Source organism: Colossoma macropomum, unplaced genomic scaffold, assembly GCF_904425465.1.
Source record: "Colossoma macropomum unplaced genomic scaffold, Colossoma_macropomum, whole genome shotgun sequence".
Lineage (NCBI taxonomy): Eukaryota > Metazoa > Chordata > Actinopteri > Characiformes > Serrasalmidae > Colossoma > Colossoma macropomum.
Window position 1 is genome coordinate 21,655,447 of NW_023494808.1, and position 21,595 is coordinate 21,677,041.

Here is a 21,595-nt window from a genome sequence, read left to right on the forward strand (position 1 = left end):
TAGCCAGGTGGTCTTCTCTAACAGTTGAAAAAATGTTCCAAATTTTTTAAGTATGAATTTTAACTGCATAACATATACAGGAATAAAACAACAATTAAAATTCTACTAATAATTATAATAATTGGTAGTAGGAGGAGGAGGAGGAGGAGAAGGAGGAATAGTAGTATAAATACAAAGAGTGTTTAATATTTTTGTGTGCAATTAAATCAAGTAAACTCACAGGTGTTTAACAGAATTAAATGGGACTCTTACTGTGATAGCATTGGTGTCCCTGCTAAATGTGAATGAAGTGTTGGCAAAATAAGCAGTTAAATCTAGATTCTTAATGAGATTTTTGATAATTCAATTTGTTTCTAATTGTATCTAAGAAATGTTATGAAGGCAGATTTAACTATCGGTCTAAATTAAAACAATAGCTAAGTAAGTAATAGTAAAATGATAACAATGCCTGCTCAATGTGCAGCGTTTATGCTATGTCAAGGTTTGTTAGAATGGTTTCTCTTGAATGTAGTGCTCTATTTTTGCTGTTAAGATCATATGAATCAAGCTAAGCTGATTTCATATAGCTTACATGGCATAACCAGCTACAGCACATGTGTCAGGCTCCAGTCCTCATGGGCCAAAACACTGCAGGCTTCAGCACACTGCCTCATTAAACACACCTGTTTCAGCTCATCAGTTACTAAGCAAGGCCTTCATGAACTGAATTCAGAGTGTTAGATGAAAGTAAATGCTAATGTCTGTAGCACTTTGGCCTGGAAGGTCCCCAGTTTGACATGCCTGAGCGACAGTACACAGTGGGTAAAGCATGTCTACCTCATAGATGTAAATATTTAGTTCTTTAAACTTTAAAATGTTTCTTCACACTCTTTCATCTCATTTACAAAATAGACCCATGGAAATCAACTAAAAGTTGGAACTAAAATGGCCCTTATGATATCACTCCAAGAACCCATGTCGGCTCTTTTATTTTTTAGACTGTACACAACGCACGCACTCACTTCACCTGAGTCAGTGGAGCTTGCCTTCCATCAGCTCTTATTTACTGAGTCAGGTCTCTGGTTAAAGTGTGCCAGAGCCCCAGGAGAGAAACTAAAGGTGGCCTACTAGTCCCGCAGAGAGCAGCAGTCAGGTCAGGCTGAATCTCTGAGGTACTGAGACAAGCTACTGCACTGAAGACATCCAGAGGAATATGCAATCTAGCCCACTTAAAAGTGTACAACTACAGTGCTTCTTTTATTCAAGCAGGAGGCTGGAAAAGTAGTTGTTCTGGCTTGTTCAGTAGACCATTTGAGCAGGCTGCAATGAAGCAATGGGTCTTTGAAGCAATACTATAGAACAGTGGTTCTAATGTTGTGATCAAGTGGTGTCATAACCTGGGAAATATCAATTTTCCTACTTATAAATTGTGAAAATGTGATTGTGAAAAAATATAAAACTGATGTGCTTCTATTAGATCTAAGTGCTTTTTAATACAGCCAAGAAAAAGCAGGATTGTATTGTTCAGACCTCCATGTTATCTGGTGGGCGTATCTATGAAGAAGCACCCGAGTGGCGTTCAAGTGTATTTACTAATTAACCATCTGAGCACTTGAATGCAGCATAAATGCTGGTCCTAGAGTTCTATTGCCCTGCCCATTTTAGAGCTTCTCCTCCTCCCAACACACCTACTGGGATTAATAAACTTATTACCAAGTCCTTACTAAGGTGAACTGGGTGTTTGGGCACAAAGAACACTACAACATTCCCTATAGGAAAGGTTCCCTAAAGAACCTTTCAATAGAAGGAAATTGGATGCATAGGTCTGAAGAACCTTTTGAAGTTTAAAGAATCTCTGTGTAAAGTTAATGTTTTGTGCCAGTTAAAGATCTTTCCTGGAACTCAGCATGAAAGATAAGAACCATTCAGGAACATTTATCCTGGACAGTGTATGGCTTGTAGTAATTTTGCATTGATATGTTATCTTGAAGTCATTTAATGACTTGTTGCACAATTAACACAGATAAGCAACATCCAGTCATTGTCCAGATTCTGCATCCATATAGCAAATCCTCCAAATCACTATACTACAATCAATAACTCAAGCAAAACAAGCGGTCTAGCAGAGCACCATTGTTACCTACCAGAACTGTATTTTTTCTCTTGCAAGAGGTAGTGTTTATTTGTGTTGCATGTAATGTTCTCCACACAATCTACATGCTAAATTGGAGTTTTGGGGTGAACTTTTCAGTCATACAAACTTACGTTACATCCATATGCTAATGGCAGGCTTGTTGCTTATCCAACGATGTCGACAAGCACACCATCACCCCCTATTTTGAGTTCTGCCTTCACAACTGTTGGATTGGTTTAAAATTTCACACTCAGTTTGATCCCACCCTAAAACATCTACATTCCCACCAACACTTAGCCCAAAATTTCTCATGGTTGTCCCCAGACTTTCTTGTTACCAGATCTTGCCCTGCACGACTAAAAGAAAAGCCCATATATGGTCAAACAGTCAACTATACATGATTATCTCCATAACTATATAAGACAAACTATAGTTCTGTATCTCAAAAAGCAACATTAGTTCTTGAGATCTGATACAGCTTTTGACCAAGGGAAAGTTTTTACATCACTTTTCTATTGGATATTATTCACTGTGCTGTGTTTTGTATCCAGCAACACTGAAGCATCCCGACACAGTGGAGAAACCTCATCGCATGGTGCGACAGAGCAAGAGAGAGAAAGAGGGAGAAAAAAGGAGAGAAGGCCCAGTGTATTTAACACAATGGAGATGAAAGCAAATCAAATTTGACACTCTGTTATATCAATGTAATTAGCACAAGGGGACTGCGTTTTTTGGCGGCGTCTTCGCAGCAGGTTTAGGATCAGTGGCCAAGCATGTGATTGCGCTCGAGTGTTCCCGACTAGAACATCTCTCGCAACTTTTGCCACAGCAGAACTCCCAACAATGGAGATAATGAGGGCGGTTAGACCGCTGAATATTGACTCTCTAAATCCCTCATCTGAGCGGATTGCCTTTCTTCCAGTAAAGCACATGAGTTATACATGACGGTGCCTGCTGGGAAGGAGTAATCTAGAGGAGAAAGTAAGAGTGTTATGCGTAGAGATGCACTACATGGAAGAAAATGGGTTTTCTGGGAGTGCGAGCAGCAATGAAATGTTCCCTGGCATTAGCGAAGCCTTTCTGTATCACTATCTGTCTCTTCCACAAAAGCTGCGAAGCTGGAGAATCCCTCCAATTATCTACCTATTGTCTTGCACACAAATGAATAAGTGATGGCTTATAAGGAGCTCAGCAGTAGCATGGCACATTGAAAGCGATATCTACCCACCAACTTTGCCTTGGCAAGCCCCATTGCCATCTTGGAACGAACGTCAGCCAAGATTTGGGCTCCCAGGGCGACCTCGAGATAAATCCTCCGACTTTGTGCGTGGCACCCGGCCATGCGCTACTGCTAGCAAGAGAAAGGGGGCCGGGAAGCGAATTTGTAAACACTAATTAGGGCGGGAGGGGGGGTAGAACGAGATTTTTTGGATGAATACATTATTTATGATGTCCCATTGCCTTTCTCCTGCAGTGGTGAGCCAGTTTTAAACAAACACAGTCCTTCACAATCCATTAGCATCTTAGGCCTGTCCCAAAAGGCACCATACGCGAAAGAGAAATAGAACACCTTACGGCCTTGCAGTCCTCAAGGGCACAAGCAAATAAGGACCACAGGACCACAAGTGCATAAAATGGGAGAGGGATTTAGTGTACCTTCATATCTGGGTCTTAATACAGTCTCATGTGACCATATGCGTGTATCCCTGAGAATGACCTGTACATTCTACTTAAAGTAATAGTTGGGTGGAATATTAAATAGTCATTTTCCCCTCAACCCAAATGTAGTTTATTAGCCAAGCATGGTGTGGCCTTCAGAATAGGTCGGCCACATCAGAGCCAGAGACTGTATTGGGGTAGCACACTGCTAAGTAAACAAATAATAAAAATAAAATAATGTTACTCTATGAAAATGACACATAAATAGATGCATTACTTTTATCTGTATATAACTGATCCTGTCCATCATTTCCACATTAATAAAATATTACATCAATAAAACTATTGCTGAAAGTAAACTGTGTTGATGTAACATATTTTAGTCATTCATGAGGAAATGATGTGTAGGAATCAAGTAAATTAAATCTGTCACTTTTTTCAGTGCACAATGTTGACTTTAAGTTAAACATGTCCATATTTCATTTAGGCAGACCACAGATGTTTTTCATTTAGGCCAAGAGTGTCCAATCTTATCTGCAAATGGCTGAAGTGGCTGGAATACACCTGATTCTTGTTTAATCAGTTGGTTCCAGTCTTCAAACGCCTGATCATGTGAGCTCCAGCTTTGTTGGAATGAAAACCTGCAGCCACACTGGCCCTTGTGTAGAACACTGGACACACCTGATTTAGCTTATACATGAATCTACAGCTTATACATGAGTCTAATTCATTAGTGTAGTGATTAGAAAGCTAACCAGACAGCAAAGTGTAAGGTAACCTATAACACATGCATGTATTTTTGATAGTTAACTCATCTAACCATCAAATAGCCTATTTCATAGTGTAGCTTTCAGAGCAGCACTGCTGAAGGGACCCAGTGCACTTTCACTCACCTGTTTGCCATTAATCCATAACAGTAAAATACACTTGTGATTATTAAATGCAGCATCTTTGGCTTATGCCTATAACTGATTGCTACCTACATTGATGAAAGATTTTCACCATAAAGCATAATTGATCCTTTAGTAATGATAGATGATTGGTGATGCCTGATTGTCTCACTTGTTGTAGGTTACTTTATACAGTGCTGGCTAGCTTTCTAATCATTACACTCATGTGGCCAGGGGGTGACCATGCTTCATTCTAGGAGGCACTGGCCACCCTTGGCCTCCTCTTGACTACACCTCTGTAGCCAAGACATTTTTGGCATCTGAAATTTGCTTCTTTAGTTTGTATTGGAGCTATTGTTATCTACAAACATGGACACAATGTGGATACAATTGAGTCTTCAAAGTGGCTGCTAGGACTGTCTTTAGCTGTGCAATATACTTTTGTCCAGATTTAGATACTTTGATAGATTTAGACATTTTATAGATCAAGTCAGCCAGGCAAGGCATGGACAAAAGCATGTTGCATAGCTAAAAATAGTAGCCGCCATCTCAAAGCCTGAATTTTGTCCATACTCTTGCAACAGCATGTCATACAGTGTCAGAAACTATTACAGTAAGTCTACTTGAGATTATGTAAGAACTAGATTTAGTCTGAGGCAAATATGTGATGATTTCCATGATGCTAACTGGCGATCATGAGCTTCCATCGCTTGTTAGCTACATTACTAAACTTCAGATGCCAAACCTGTCTTGGCTGATCAACTACATTTGGGAAAAACTGTAAGTTTTCTTTTTGACATTTCTGAATATTGCTTTAAGCTTGGTGAGGTTAAGAAATGTATAGTAAACCAGATCTTTATCCACATAGACATAAAAATCTCAAATCTTTCACTTATATAGGATACTACATACATACAGTTGTGCAAACAGTTGTGCAAATAAGCATTATGTTATGTATGACAGTATAAGGGGTTACATTGGGATACAGTAAGGAGGTTTTTAAGACCAAATTCAGTTCAGTTAAACATTTAGAGAAAACTGTGAGGCTGGCTGAACACACTATCTTTGCTCAGCCCACACGAGCAAAGATTTGCACTTGAGAAATCTTCAGAAAGAGAAATGTGTAATGAGCTAAACCTGAGGCTAATTACTTTACTGAGTAATGCCTGCACACTCTCAACATGCTTAGACTAATGTGCGCCTCCCACTGATCCAAAACCCTGAAGTCAAGGAACTGAAGCTGACCCTCTTGTCAGGCAGGTCACGCGATTATTCCACGTGACCATTCCGCTCACGTGAGCCTCTCTGGAGTTAACATGAAGGCAAAAACTTTCTCTGAATAGCTTGTGGTGACACAGTCCATTGATAAATGCGAGACGTCTACATTTTTACTTTGCCTCTAGATTTCCATCGAGACGTTAAAGCTTCAAAGAAAGCCCTGAAGCGCATGATGGTGGAATGTATGAGAATGACCCCCGTCTCTGTGCAGCGAGTCTGCATTAGGCTCCATTCAAGTGTGGCAGTGCACCTTATGCTAATCAGTAGTTTTGATTTTCTCATTGAATGTATGACATCAAACCGCGGCGGGGTACGTGCCTTGTGGGAAAAAAGGCAAAACTGCCAGAACATTAAAATACTATTGATCAACTTCCCTCTCTCTTTCTGCCATTCTTCTCCTTCTCTGATCAAAAAACATGGCGCTTCTAAAGACCCTTAGCTTGTGCTCCAGTGAGTTACAAACTAACTTGAGCCTAGAGAGTCGGCGATAATAACAGAGAACAGCAGCGAGGTAATAGCTGTCACTTCATGTCTGTCAGAATGACTGAGGCTGAAATATTGCTCATAAACTGCCAAGATCACGAAACACCAGAGGGCCCTGGTAAGTAATAGCCCACACAAAGAGCAACAGTGAAGGTAGGGGAGGGAAAAGAAAGGAGACAAAAATGAGACGCGAGCGCGAAAGAGCGCAAGAGAATAATCTAGTCGGATTGTGGCGAGAGCAAATGATGGAAGGCAAAAGGAGACCGAAATAGAGCAGTGTTGACAAGAGGACAAATTAGGGTAGAACACAGTGCCTTTGCCTACATGCCAGGCCATATTGCTCTGGGGAGCAGGCTAGCCAGGTCATAGTGTAGCTGACAACCACAACGCTATTGCAACTCTCTTCAAAATAAAGGTGCCATAGCAGTTCTTTGGAGTAATGCCATGGAGAAACACTTTTGGTTCCCTAGAGAACCTTTCGATGTATGGTTTTTGAAAGAACCATTCTTGTAAATCAGTCTTGTCCCTGTATGTCCAAGGCAGGAACCATTTATGACTCATTTTAATAGTGTACATGTAACCCTGCAAATGAAAAACCAGACCCTGAACAAAGGGAATTCCACTGATTTATCACAGTTTCTTCATAATTCACTTGCAAAGATGTAAACAAAGTTATTCAGAGTGGTTTATGTAAAATGTGTTGCTCTAAAGAACCTCACAGAGTCAAAAATGTTACAGTAATAGGAACCAGACATCTGAATGCCTCTAAAAGCTACCTCGAAAAAGCTATTTGCCTGATTTTAAGACATTGTTTTATAATACCGTTGTGAACTGGTTTGGTTAAATAGTGTATTTGAAACACATGCAGAGCAGAGAAGTCAATTTCAAGGCATTGAACAACAAACAGTCCCCAAAGACAGCTTATATTTTTAGATTTATACGATTTCACCATTATGAACATTATATATATAGTTCAGAAGGCACGTTTAGGTTGACTGGTCATCTCTGATTGCAAATCAAATGACTTTGCATTGTAGACCACTGTGGAGAAAATGACTCTACAGTACATTATTTTACACAAACCACTCTGAATGACTGTGTTTACACCTCAATTATTGAATTATGCAGAAATTTCCAAAAATTGTTGGAATTTCCCCTTTTCTGGTTGACACCTCATCTTAAGACCTTAAATTGTGTTGTGTCGATTTGTTAAGTAGTGAAGTTGGACATGTAACGAGTTTCATAAGCTAGCCATAGTTTTTGGGTGAGCTTTTAAGGACACTTCCAAAGTATAGCTAGTTAGTTAACCCCTTAAATCCCAGGCTTAAGGCTTATTATTCAGTAACTACAGGAACTTCACTGCAAACTAGTTGAGATATTCTTAAGTTATAAAAGTGTGTAATAAAACTTTGGGCCCACTGGTGGGTCCTGTCCATTTAAGGGGTTAACTACTTTGTTAACTATATGAAGGTGGAAGTCATGCCTATAATCTTGCTAGTTACCTAACTGGCATCTTCTATTTAAAAACGTTATGAATATGCAAATTATTTGGTGCAGCCAAACATTCTATTGTTAAACCTAAAAACCTGCTTTAAGAGAATTTTAAATGTCTCTGGGGGTTTTAACCCCTTAATTTTTATACCTGTAAAAAGGTTTTAGAATATTTAGTTATTAATCTCAAGACTCATAAATCAGTGAATACTATGAAGTATTCCACAGCCGCTATGGAACTACAATGTAAAATCTGTACTTAAGAGAACAAGGAAGGAAAGTCTGGACAACTTCTTAGATCCTTAAATGGTTAACACATCAGATGCCATCAGATCAACCAAAATGATGAAATTAATGGAGATGATAATAATTCTCTGAGTAGATCCTGAAGCTCTTATTTCATTTCCCATAAAAGAAGGGAGTGCAAGTCTCCAATGGAGACAAAGTACTAAGGCTGGACAGCAGGCAGTGAGAAACATGCTTGAGTAGGCATTCTGCAGGCCGGGGCAAATTCTTTCAAAATGGATGCTTCAGTCTTCAAGGTAATTATTGAAGATTTACAGCTGAGGGGATGGAGAAAGGGAACAGTCAGGCAATAACCCTTCCCCAAAAGTGCCGCGCCTGCTATCACTGACGGTTACAAAACGAGTTCCTAAAGCCGAGCTTAATGTCTCCAGACAGGGCCTCGATGCAGTGGGTTAGCAATTTAGATCTCCAACTGGGAGTTGTTGTTTTGGTCTTTTTTTTTTCCTTAGCTGAAATGGCCGAAGAGGACAGTAACGAATCAGGCAGCTTGGTTGATAAGGCTGAGCCGCTGGGAGGGGTTGGAGTATTCAGAGGGGAAGATGCTTAATTGAGTTTGATTCATTTTGCATCAATGAACTCCTTTGTATTGACCTAAAGAATAGACTTGGAGAAAAATAGGAAATCGCCATATGAGTGGTTACTGAAAGCATTGTTATAATGAAAACATAATCTTTGTAGATATAATGTTTGTAATAAGGGTTTATTTACTACAGAGGGTTTTATAACTACAGAGCACAGGAACAGCTTGATAAATGTATTGCATTCAATATAATGCTAGACTTAAGTTCTATAACCTTCTCCAGAGTTTCTACCATTGACCTTTCCATGCTTTCTATGGTATAGATGACTGTTCCCACAAATGTGTCCTTTTGTAGCAGCTGTAGTGAGGTTGGACAAGCTTTACAGAATCCCAACCTAAAGAATTAGGTTTGAGTTTAGATTTGCTACATTCTCATACATACATTTGTTTCCACTTAAAAGCTATGCTGCTGAGCTAGACAACATTGTTGTAGCTAATCACATTAACACATTTACCACTATGTTGCTATTAGCTCATTTGCCTAAAAAAACATTACATCTGACCTGTCTTAACATTTCGGCCTTTCACAAATATACAAAATATATATCATTTTCAGTATTTTCAATATAATTTTCATTTTCATTATTTTTTTGGCAAACATTGGTTATGTCCCTACAGTTTCTTATTAGATTCATGGTATTTTTAGTACCTGTACAAAGGCAACAATAGCTACCAAAGAATGCAATTGTGGACGGAGCATGAATAGGAAAGTCTGATTATTGAGTCAATGGAATCCGATTGTTACCAAGTAGCATTATGGTGTAATAGTGAACAACATTCCAAAAATATTACACTGACAGAACTCAAGTCCTGTCTTCTGTTTAACACTGAGTGCATTTACATACACCTAATAATCCAATAACTGCAGAAAAATCAGATTTTGTCAGTAATCTGATCAACACGTTTACATGCACTTGAGTAATCAGTTAATGGAAAACTCTGGGTCTACATGAGTCAGGCAGCAATCAGATTCCTACTTTGCAACCAGCCAATTAACTCACAGAAGAAGACGTGATGTAAACATAATGTAAACCTCAAACTTCATGCTGTTGCTTTTTTTTTAAACATTGCACCACCTTATCTGAAAGTATGAAAATACATCATCTAGAAGATTACAAAAATTTAAATCCTTCATTTCAAGCTTGTAGTTTGTTTCAGCGTTGCTCCAAAAGTGTTTTGCTGCCATCTCTTTCCAACGCTGCTTGCTTATTTCCAGCACTGAGGTCTGTTTTTGCACATGCACAGACTGAGAAATATGAAAGAAATCCGAGGAAGAGTTTACATGCACTGAGAAATCTGATTACTGAGCTAAAGTCCAGCTCTCTTTATTTCTTAATCTGATTTCTAGACCTTACTCTGATCTAAGAAATTGGAGTATGCATTTACATGACTATTTGAATAATCAGATAACTGCAGAAATCTGATTATGATCAGATTATTGAGTGCATGTAAACACTCTCACTAATAAATATTTAACGCTTGGTAACTGTATTTGTGTGGCAGGGATAACAGTGTTAACAGATAACACCAAATCCTCTATGCTGTAGCAAATGATGTACCCAAAGAACACCATGTGATTTCCCACTCTAAAAGCAAAAGCCTGATGCCAGTGTAGTAGTGCAGTCAATAAAGATGATGCTATCAACTGGAAATCACAACTACAGGGTATACGAGCCAGTGGGTAAAATTAGCCACTCTTTAAGCAACCATACACAGAAAAATCAATGGGATCACAGATTCAGGAAAGAGAGTTCATTTCACAGGAATTCTAAAAGAGATGAACACGTGAAGAGACTGGTGAGCTAACCAGAGCCAAAAATGTGACTTTTCTCATGCCAAGTGAAATTATAAAGATTAAGATGTTATCAGTCTTGCATGTTAAAGAAATAGATAGGCTTGGAATACTTTTGCATACTAGTTTACAGCAGTGTAAGCTTTAACAGTAGGTCACAAACTTATGCATATGAGTGTTAATTCATATGTGGAACAGTTTTCTCAAAATGGCGGTTGTGGGGTAAATCGTGCCGCTAAGCTAATCTTGGGGCCTGTTAAAATAAAATGTATATTCACTTAAACAACTAGCTAAAATGCAGTCATGCTTGCTGTACTATAGTGATACTGCAGAGTTTCTATCATACCAAGGGACTACAAACGTAAAACCAATAGGGGCTCAGCTCGTTGGAGGATCTGAGAAGAGCAGCCAATCAAGAGTCAGAAGGGAAGTCTATTTGGCCTGCTGCACAGGAGGAAAAGACAGATGGAATAACATTAAAAAGATACATTGAGAAACTTGATCAAGGAGAAATTCCCTGTACAGGTTATTACAGACTGGCAAAGACTCATCAGATTTCAGATGATGAATTGGAGAGTGAACTTGCCAATCACCTCAAGAGACCTGCTAAAAAAAATCATAGAATCCTTTAAAAAAATTTTGCTGGTTCCTGGTGCCGTCCAATAGTCAGTAATGATATTTAGTTCTATGAATACTTTGATTAATAAGAACTAGAGTGGAGAATCAATAGAGTGATTTTATTTTGCTCAATTTACCCCTGCCTAGGAGCAAGTTGTGCCAAGGAATCATTTTTTTGAGGAGTTATACTTCCAAATCTGTAATATATATATATATATATATATATATATATATTACAATCTTAGCCACTTATCCTCCTGAGTCACAGGGGCTGCTGGAGCCTCTCCCAGTGGTCATTGGGTGGAAGGCAGGAAACACCCTGGACAGAACACCAATCCATTACAGAGCAAACACAAAGACATTTACACCTGGGGGCAGTTTGGCATCTCCAATTCACCTGACTGCATGTCTCTGGACTGGGGGAGGAAACCCCCATACAGACACAGGAAGAACATGCAAACTCCACACATGTCTGGAATAAATACACATTTGTTTTCCTGTAAAATCATAAAAAGTGGCTCACTATACTTTGTTCTCTGCTACAGCTCACCAACACCTAGTCTCATGGGCCCAGACGCGATCGTATACAGAGAAAACACATCTGAGGACAACCTCTTAAATTTTTGGTGCTGAATTGGTCCTAACAAAGTCACCCCCCCCCCACACACACACCTTTTAAAACCCATCCTTATGTTCTTCTAGGGCTCTTGTAATGTCCAGAATACATTTGAAAAAACAAGCAAAACATGCTAGCTAGCAAAAACTGCCATTAGCTAATGGAACTGTGCATGTCCTGCGATAGGTAATGCATATTTTTAGCACATGTAATATGTTTTCTGAACATACTACACATTTTCATGCTTAATAAGAGCTTTTTTGGGACTTTTCAGCCATGCTAACACTAGCCATAAGCTAATCATTGTACAAAGTTGAAGAACACACCATCGCCCCCTACTTTTTAGCTCACGCTCAGTTTGTTCCTGTCCTAATAAGTTTACATTCCCACCTAGACTGAGCCCAAAATTTGTTATGGTTGCCCCCCAGTTGCTCTCAATATGAGATCACATACGACCCTACAGCTAACAAACACCTTGGCAAAATCCAAAATAAGCTAAAATAGAGAAATATTGAGAGATATAAATGTTTTTCAGTAAATTCGTTTCTGATCTCCTGATAACATCTCATCTTCTCCAAGCTTTCACTAAGCACTCTGGCTGGTCTGCACGGTCCAGTGTGTCAGGTCAAAGGACAGCATGGTGCACTGTAAGCAATGTGAGCAACTGTTATTAAGTTGCTTTAGGGCATCACAGAGGCTACAGTTCATATTGGAATGTGGGCACAGTAATATTGCAGACATGATATTGAAACCGATCACTGAAACCTATCACCATCTTGATGGTAATAGATGATACACTCATAAAAATGAAGCTGGTAAAATGGTTCTGGTCGTAGAGGATCACCTTTAATTTTATAAAGAAACTTTCAGTAGAGGGTTCTTAAAAAAAAATAAAATTAACCGGTCAACTTTAAGGTTCTTTAGGGAACCAAAAGTGTTTAATTGCTCCAAAGAACTCTCACTGTTTTTTCAGAGAGCAGAACAACAGCCCAAGCGTCCTAGAGAGAAGATGCAACCTCACTTAAGTTCATGCTGTGAAATGATTTGCTTGAAACAAGCTTGACACAAGAGCAGTTCATCTGAAATTCTGAGCGTAATGACATGAAGGCCCTGGTGTTTTACAGCTGGGAACATCTGTGCATCAGTTGTGTGCAAATTTATCATTAAACATGTAAGAGGGTATGTTATGCATTCATAACATATCCAAAGAAAAATAAAAGCAAAGTAACCCCTTAAAATCCCAGGCTTATTAGATCCTAAGGCTTATTATTCAGTAATTACAGGGACTTAAATGCAAACTGGTTGAGCTATTCTTAGCTTATAGAAGTGTGAAATAACACTTTGAGCCTGCCTCTGGGCCCTGGCCATTTAACATTAAAGGACAGCAGACACTTTCATATTGTGCAAAAAAAATGACAAAACAAGCTGTCATGAAATACAACAACAAAGTTTCAGTGTAGTTAGCAAATAATTCATAATAGTTAAGAAATAAGAAGTCTTAATATTAATCACTGAATAATAGCCTGCTGATTAGGGTGTTAATAACTGCTGTTACTGGGGGGATCTATTAATATAGGCTACTTTGGCTTTGAAAAATCTTTACATTGACCAAATCTGTACATCAATGCACTATCCTGTTAGCCAAGATATGACAGGAGTTTAATGTTAGGCCTTTTCCCTGGACCAGGCTGCATTACCTCATCCTCAGGGCCCTCTTAGCAGCTGTCTAGGAGCATCTTATAAAAAAGCCCTTGGGGTAAAGCCCAATGGCCCGAGTGGTCGATACTCTTCAGCTTTAGACGCCCCCTTTTGGAGAGCCTGTGTAACAGCACCTCCTGTTCAAAAATCTGCTCAAAATTCACTTTCTTTAAAAACTTTTTTCTTCCTTGCTTCCAAAAGCTAAAGAGACTAAAGAGAAAACACTATGACTATAACTGCCTGTTGGAACCAGTAAATGGCTGAATCACAGTGAAGCAGGTTGTGCTCTGGTCTGAAGAGTGCATACCTGCAGGCAACAGATGCAAAACAACACTCCAGTCGTTATGGCCAGGGCTGCTTCTGTGCTTAGGCTATGTGTGTCCTTTCAACATATAGGCTATTAGGCTTTTCTCCATCGCTTCAACACAAACGCTGCAGCCAATGCAGCCCACGTTAACCAGCTCATTAATGCACAACTATAGCAGCATTTTCAGGATGATATTATAGGTTTCCCAACCAAAGCAGACCAACACTGGATTTGTGCAGACTGTTCTGTTCACCCAGTGAACATTTTCACAATTTCAACAGCAACACACACAGAATTATTATCGACAAATAACGCAAGTAAGCACAGTGGTCAGCAGTAGTAGAGTGTCTGCATTGGTCATCATTATAAAGTAACAGCATGAGTTCAGAGAGAAGGAGAACAAAAACGAGGGAGGAAAGAGAGCAACAGCGAAAAGAGAGCGAAAGAGAGAGAGAGAGAGAGAGAGAGAGAGAGAGACAGACTTATTATTCCTACCATTACAACTTAAAAGGCCAGTTTCTATGACTAGGATTAAGCTTTAACCTGCACTAAAGGGATTTTCAGTGAGATTACAATTGAGCCCAAGACTAGATTATATTAGATTATACAGTCTGAAAGATTAAAAAGCAGCTGAGCATTATGAGATTGTGTATATATATATATATATAGAGAGAGAGAGAGAGAGAGAGAGAGAGAGAGAGAGAGGTAGGGAGACACTCACGCTGCTGTTCTGGCCGGTCCAGTAGACTACAGCATGGTTATGCGCTGAGTCTCCAGCCAGCGCGAAAGTGCTGCTGGTCAGTTTTGCATCGTCTTGTCTCGAACCGGACGCTCGGCCGTCGTCGCGGCTCCACCGGCCGTCTGAGCTGGCCCTGTGGCCGTCCAGCAGTAGCCCGTGGCTCCTCGCGCGCTCATCCGAAGGGGTCTCGGGGTCGCCCAGGTTGGGGTCTCTGCTTCCGGTCAATTGGGCGGCAGTGTCCGGTCCTGGTCCGCTTCTTTTGCGCCTGGACGTCGGTTGGTCTCCCAGCAGCACTTCCCCGTCCGTTTTCTCGGTCACTTTGGAGTTCCATTCTCGTTCTCCAGCACTTTCCAAAACAAGCGCGGTGGGGCGAAACTCGGCACGAGCGCGATTCCCAGACTTCCCCAGCGTCACAACGGGTCCAAAGCCATTGTCCAGCTGCTGGACTACATCCGCGTTCCTGACTCGCGCTGGCCACGGGCACGAGGAGCAAGTCACCTCAGCGTTACCGGGCGCTACGAGCTGTAAAGACCAAACGAGCCACGCGCGCAGAGCCAGAGAAGCCAGAGCGCTCTCCATGGTGCTGAAAGTGAAAGCTCTGAAGTCAACACGGCGCTTTCCCTCCAGAGCGATGCGAGGCAACTGTGTATCTGCGTGTGTATGTATATGTGTGTGTGTGTGTATGAGAGAGTGTGTGTGTATGTGTGTGAGAGACCCCCCTCCTCCTCCTCCTCCACCTCCTCGTGAAGCGACGAGGCTGTTACGGAGGAGCTCGAGCTCCGGGTTTGGATAGAGCAGAGCGCAGCGCTCCTCAGCTAAACTGTTCACGTTCAGGGGGGGTATCAGATAGAGCAGCGGAGAGAAGAGCACACCGAGGGGGGGCGGAGCTGAGAGAGAGAGAGAGAGAGAGAGAGAGAGAGAGAGAGAGACGGGGGACGGAGAAAGGCAAAGAAAGAGAGAGAGATGCAGAGATACACGCCGAGAGAAAGAGAGAGAAACAAAAGGGAGATGGAGAAATGGAGAGAGAGAGAGAGAGAGAGAGAGAGAGAGAGAGAGAGAGAGAGAGAGAGAAATAAGAGAAATAAGAAAAGGATAAAAGAAAGAAGGATAGAGGGAAGAGAGAATAAAAGGGAGACGTAGTTAAAGTACTTTAATTTCATCACAACATGAACTGAACTAAAATTCGTATCAGCTATTTTTCCCTTTAACCATGATTTACCAGTGAGCGTCACCATCAGCGTACATTACAGAGAGAGAAAGAGAGAGAGAGAGACAGAGAGAGAGAAAAGGGTGTTGTGGTCAGAGTGTGTTAGTATATTAGGCTACTGAGGTAATTCCGTGTGTGTGTGTGTCTGTGTGTGTGTGTGTGTGTGTGTGTGTGTGTGTGTGTGTGTGTGTGTGAATCCGAAATCGGCTGTTGCTGTTTGTTGTTGACAGCTGAAGATGAGTCCTAAATGACTTTGCCGGACAGTCAGTGCTCTCTCTCTCTCGCTCTCTCTCTCGCTCTCTCTCTCGCTCTCTCTCTCTCGTTCCCTCTCTCTCCCCCAGAGCGACGGACCGCGAGTGCGCGTGTTGGTCCCTCGAACAGAAGCGCACGAAGATCGCGGAGTTTTCTCACGTGTGCGCGCTCCCGTGATATTTATCCTTCTGTCAGGCGCGCGCACAGATGCGGTGGGCAGACAAGGCGCGCTGTGTGGGCAGGAGGGTCACTGTGGTGGGCTTCAGGGCAGTGGGGAGGGCTGTGTGTTTGGCTATGTATTTGGCTCATTGTGGGGACCAAGTGCGTTTTGTTTGAAACCAGAAGAATTTGCTTTTGGTTCCTGAATTGGTAATAATAATAATAATAATAATAATAACAATAATAATAATAATAATAATAATACATAGTTAATAAAGAATTATTCAATAGCTGAAGCTTACAGTTAATTGCTCAGTTAGCATTTAAAATCCATGAAACCTTTTCTGTATCACATCCAAACTTGTACAGAAGCTTATCAGCACTTATTTCAACACACACACACACACACAAACACACACACACACACACACACACACACACACACACACATACACATGCACTCACTATCTCATGCCCAGAGGAAAACGAGGAGACATATTGATTACAGCAATAGGCTTAGCATATGATTTATACCTCATTCAAATCAATGGTGTGATAGATTTTTCATCTCACGCTGTCTGAACACTCCCGGCCGCCCCTCTGGCTACAGTAGAACTCATCCTTCTACATTGGGTTGTGGCCAGTTCAGCTATTTATGTTCTTGTGAATGGAAATGTTTACACTGCAAGAGGATACTGACCATCTTACAATAAAATTCCTCATTTTTTCAAAATTTCTGCCTATTTCAGAGGTCGAGAAGCAGATGTCTTTAAAGGGGTAGTAATAGGAACCCAGGGTCACAATGTCTACAACATAAAAATTACACATTTTATTTACTATACAAAATCACCAGTGACATATACATGTCTTCTGAGATTGTATATGTAATGTTGATGATGGTGAAACAGTGTTTCAGGCATCAGGCAATGTATTCATAACCATGTCATCTGTGAGGGAGCTTTTAGAGGTGGACGTCTGGTTCCTATCACCACCACTGTGAACAATTCTGACACAGTAGAATGAATTTCACACCAAACCTCTCTCGCTGACTCAGCCTTTTAATTTTGCAGAGCATCTGTAAAAATTGTGGATATACCCTTTACATGGTGAGTTTACTCTCTGAACTTTGAAGATTTGTACTTAAACGGATAATATCCAACATTTCTTTGTATTGTTTTTCATAATTCATTTTTCAACCCCTTTTTATCCCTTAAAATTTAACAGACTGTTTTTGTCAGTTCAAATTACTGGCCATGTTAATGTTTTTATGATTTTATGTACAGTAATAACTTATACAATATTTACCAAAACACTTTTAGACATTTTATTCAAAAAATTTGAACACAAAGAGAAATATACTGTAATTATCTATTTCCATTCATTTTTTGTCGTCTGTTTTAAAATTTGATCTTGACTTTTCAAATATGATGAATTCTGGATCTTGCATTTTAACTACATTCTCAGTGTTTAACAGTATTTTATAAAACTTGTACACCTCACATTATATTAGAATCATATCATACACTTCCTGGCAACCAAAATTGTTTAAAAACGGTGATTCCAAATTTTTGAATGCTAATGTATGTAAATGAGCTCTGTTCTGATTGGCTGCCCTTCATTCAGTCCAGACTGAAGTATTATTTCACATGTTTTCATGTTTCCAACATCACAATATCAAGTAATGGGACGTTTTGGCACTTTAGTTTCCATTTACAGACAAAATGGACTGGAGAGTCAACATTATGTTTTGAAACTTCAACAATGTTTATAAACTACATCAAACCTTTTTATTTAAAGGCCCACATTTTGAAAAAATATATATTTTTATATACTATACAAACAATGTTAACATTCAAAATGCACAGAGTCCATATATGGAAACCAAGCTGCATGGGCAGCCTGTTTTAAATTCATTGATTTTATGGTTATGAAATCCAATATATTTATATAAATCTGCCTACACAACCTACAGCAGCCCTGCCCATTCATGCTGAAGGTAAGCCTGGGCTGCTTTGTGAATGAAGTACAATACAGTGTAGCCAATCAGAACAGAGCTCTTTTACATATAAAGTATTAAAGGAACAGTAACAGCTTGTTTAGTTCTAAGAGATAAAGTTGTGAAAATGAACACAGATGTGGATTATAGAGAACAAAACAAAAAGCAAGTAAGATGTAGTCTATAAACCTTTTATATTAAAACTGAGGCAAATTCAGCTGTCCATGATGTGGGTCCTGTAAGGCTTTTTTTCCCTCATACATGTATTTATACCTCAAAACTTCTTGTAATGAGGAGTTTTGAACTCACACTCACACCTTTCAACTCACCTCACATTAAAGGACAAAATTATTTATGTGTTATTTATACTCAAGCTGATTAAGCCTGAATCCAAATGAGGATAAATCAGTGTTGTTTTGCAATTCTAAAATGACCATCATTCATGATGTAACAGAAATGATTTGACAGTTAATTTCTTTCACCTTGTCAATGGACTTTGGACAAACGCAAAGCAATCCCTAGACACTGTTATCAGAAGGTCCTTCTGACCCCGGTCAACTGCCTGTGGAGCTCAGAGAACTGCATTATATTCCATAGCTTAGACAAAGTCACCACACTCTGTTCATTACTTTGTCTCAGGCAAAAGAGTTTATCTTCAGACAGCAAAGACAACCTGAGAATAATTTGATTGGGCAGCTGTGCTTCACCAGGCTTACATGGAAACATTCTATTGCTTGTATGGGGCACTATATGTCTAAAATTATCCAGACACTCCTGCAATTCAGCTACTTTAAGGTGCACCGACTGCTGATACAGGTGTTCTCCATAGAAAAGCATTGCTAATAGAACAGAAAACTGTGGAGCAGTTGCATATGAGCTTGAGGTCACCATGCCCAATGATAAACCTCAACTAGAGGGGTATAAAGCCCCCCCAGCACTGGGCTGTGTAGTAGTGGACCTGCATTCTCTGGAGTGATGAAGCTCCATCTAGTACCTTTGGGATGGGTTGGAGTAGAGTTTATAATCCAGCAAATAATCTAAAATCAGTACCTGACCTCACTAATGCTCTTGTGGCTCAATGCAATCAAATCCTTACAGCAATGTTCTCAAATCTAGCGTGAAAGCCTTCTCAGAAGAGTAGAGCAAATGGAGACAAATTCCATATTAATACCCTTAATTTCAGAAGAAACATTGAATGAGCAGGTGTCTTTAAACTTTTGGACACATGGAGTATAAATACATACATTTTCAAAAACTTCAAGCAACATTGCACATAATGTCTTAATATACAGTACATTTCAAAAGTACCTACTCAGAAGGGTTTTTCTTTGTTTTTATTCATTTCCACATTTTAATAGTACTATTCAGTGGAATTGAATAGTACTATTGAAATGTACTGTTTTAATGTATTCAGTGAAAAGTGCAATAATAATGAAGACATCAAACTGTAAAATAACACATTACACACTGTTAGAAATAAAGGTTCTGTGCAGTTTTCATTGATCAAGGTACAAACAATGAAAATGTACCTCAAAGTTTCGACAGTGGTGTTAAGGTCCAGTTGTGTATCTTAAATATGTTTTTTGTCCCAGGTGAAAAGAACATATTTATAGCTTTTCATAACCTAATGTTTTAAAACAGAACAGTAAAATGAAAAGCCAGGAGATGTGACGGGGTGTGTGGAGTCACTACAACTTAGAAAATATAATTTCGATGGATTATGGTGCAATTATGTTCCCTGACTAAAGGTACTGAGATGTACCCTTGAGGGAACCACCCCAGTGACAAGAGGGGCACTGCTCCAATGATCACTTCATTTTTTCCTGAGAGTGTACAGTGATCCAAAAAAGGTTTTCAACAAATCAAAACCACCTTCTATTCTGGATTCTTCAAAGTAGCACCCTTTGCCTTGGCAACCTCTCAAAACTTCATGAGGGGCTACCTGAGATGCTCCAACAGGACTGCAGCAGCCCACAAATGCTGAGACCTCATTGACTGCTGAAAGCTACTTGTTGGGGGAACATTTCAAAACACACACACACACACAAACAAACACACACACACACACACACACACATACACAAACTCATTAAAATGGAGATGTGTTTTTGCAAATACACTCTTCGTTTAAACAACGTATTGCAGCATATCTCTCTGTAATCTGACTGCATTAGTAGATGTACTGACCTGACTTATACTCCCAAAATTCTTGATATATCATAAATAGGAAATCAAATTACCAGCCTACTTATTTTAAGTTGGTAAGACATCTTCACAATTATGCAACAATGAGTAGTGCAATAAATCTGATCCTTTTTAGATGTAAAATTTCTTTTGGTAAGATGTATTTTATATACAGCTGGAGTAAAATCCAAATTTCTCTTAAACAACCACAGGCAGAGAGGACTTTTAAACACACTTTAAAAATGGCTGCTCAATAATTTGTAAATCTGAGTTTTTTTTTATTTATTTCAGGTTTTAAATTTTTAATTTTGTCCCACAGCTGAATGTGGGAATGTGTGTTGTGATTGGTTTAGAGTGGTGAAATAGTTGTAAACAGTGAAGGGAAACAAGTATTCAGACACTTTTGTTTTTGTTATTTAATATACTTGAATGCATAGATTCACTTCAAATGTATACCCCTAAATGACTTTGTACTTAGAATTATAAATCTAAAAGTATGTATTCATGTCTACATTGATAGGGAAAAAGGTATTCAGACACAATATTAAAATAAACACTATAACAATAAATTAAGTTCTACCTATTAATGCTGCTTAAATAAAAATTAAAATGTTCTTATGCAGGCTGCACCTGATGTCATCATAAAAGATGTCATTGGTTGGTAAGATTTCATGCAGCAAGTAGCAAACATGGTGAAGTTGTCTGGGATGATATTATTAAACAGTCAAATGGAAAAAACTACAAACCTCAAAGAGCAAAGGCCTCAAACATTCCAGTCATTACAACTGATTCAATAATATGCAAGTGGAAAGTTCATGGAACCACAACTAATCATCTCCGGACAGGTGCACATGCAAAGTTTCACAGCACTCTCTCAGACTAATGATAAGGAAGGTAAGAGAGAAACCAGCTTGGAGTGACTTTATAACCTGAAAACAGCAGGAACAACAGTTACACACAAAACAATGAGCAATGAACTGCACCACAACCACCTTCATTCCCAATCTTATTGGAAACAGAATCTGGGGAGAAGATCGACATTTCAACAGGACAAGGACCCCAAGCACACAGTCAAAATAACTCAGGACTGGCCTAACCAGTCTCCTCATATGTAGTTCCCCTCACTGTAGGTGTGCTTCAGATAAACATCTAACACCCTTTTTTCTTTATGTGCAATTTTAAATCTTTTATCCACAAACAAAAACATATTTTGTTAAAAATCTGTAG

At 39.5% G+C, this 21,595-nt stretch overlaps 1 protein-coding gene across 1 annotated transcript in view; it reads right to left on the bottom strand.

The window, feature by feature from the left end:
• Nucleotides 1-15,149, bottom strand: part of sorcs3 (sortilin related VPS10 domain containing receptor 3) — a 366,544-nt gene extending 351,395 nt beyond the window's left edge. Inside the window, exon 1 of the mRNA XM_036557300.1 lies at nucleotides 14,553-15,149. Coding sequence (XP_036413193.1) covers nucleotides 14,553-15,149 — 597 coding nt within the window. The remainder of the gene's footprint in view (nucleotides 1-14,552) is intronic.
• Between the last annotated feature and the right edge of the window lie 6,446 nt (nucleotides 15,150-21,595).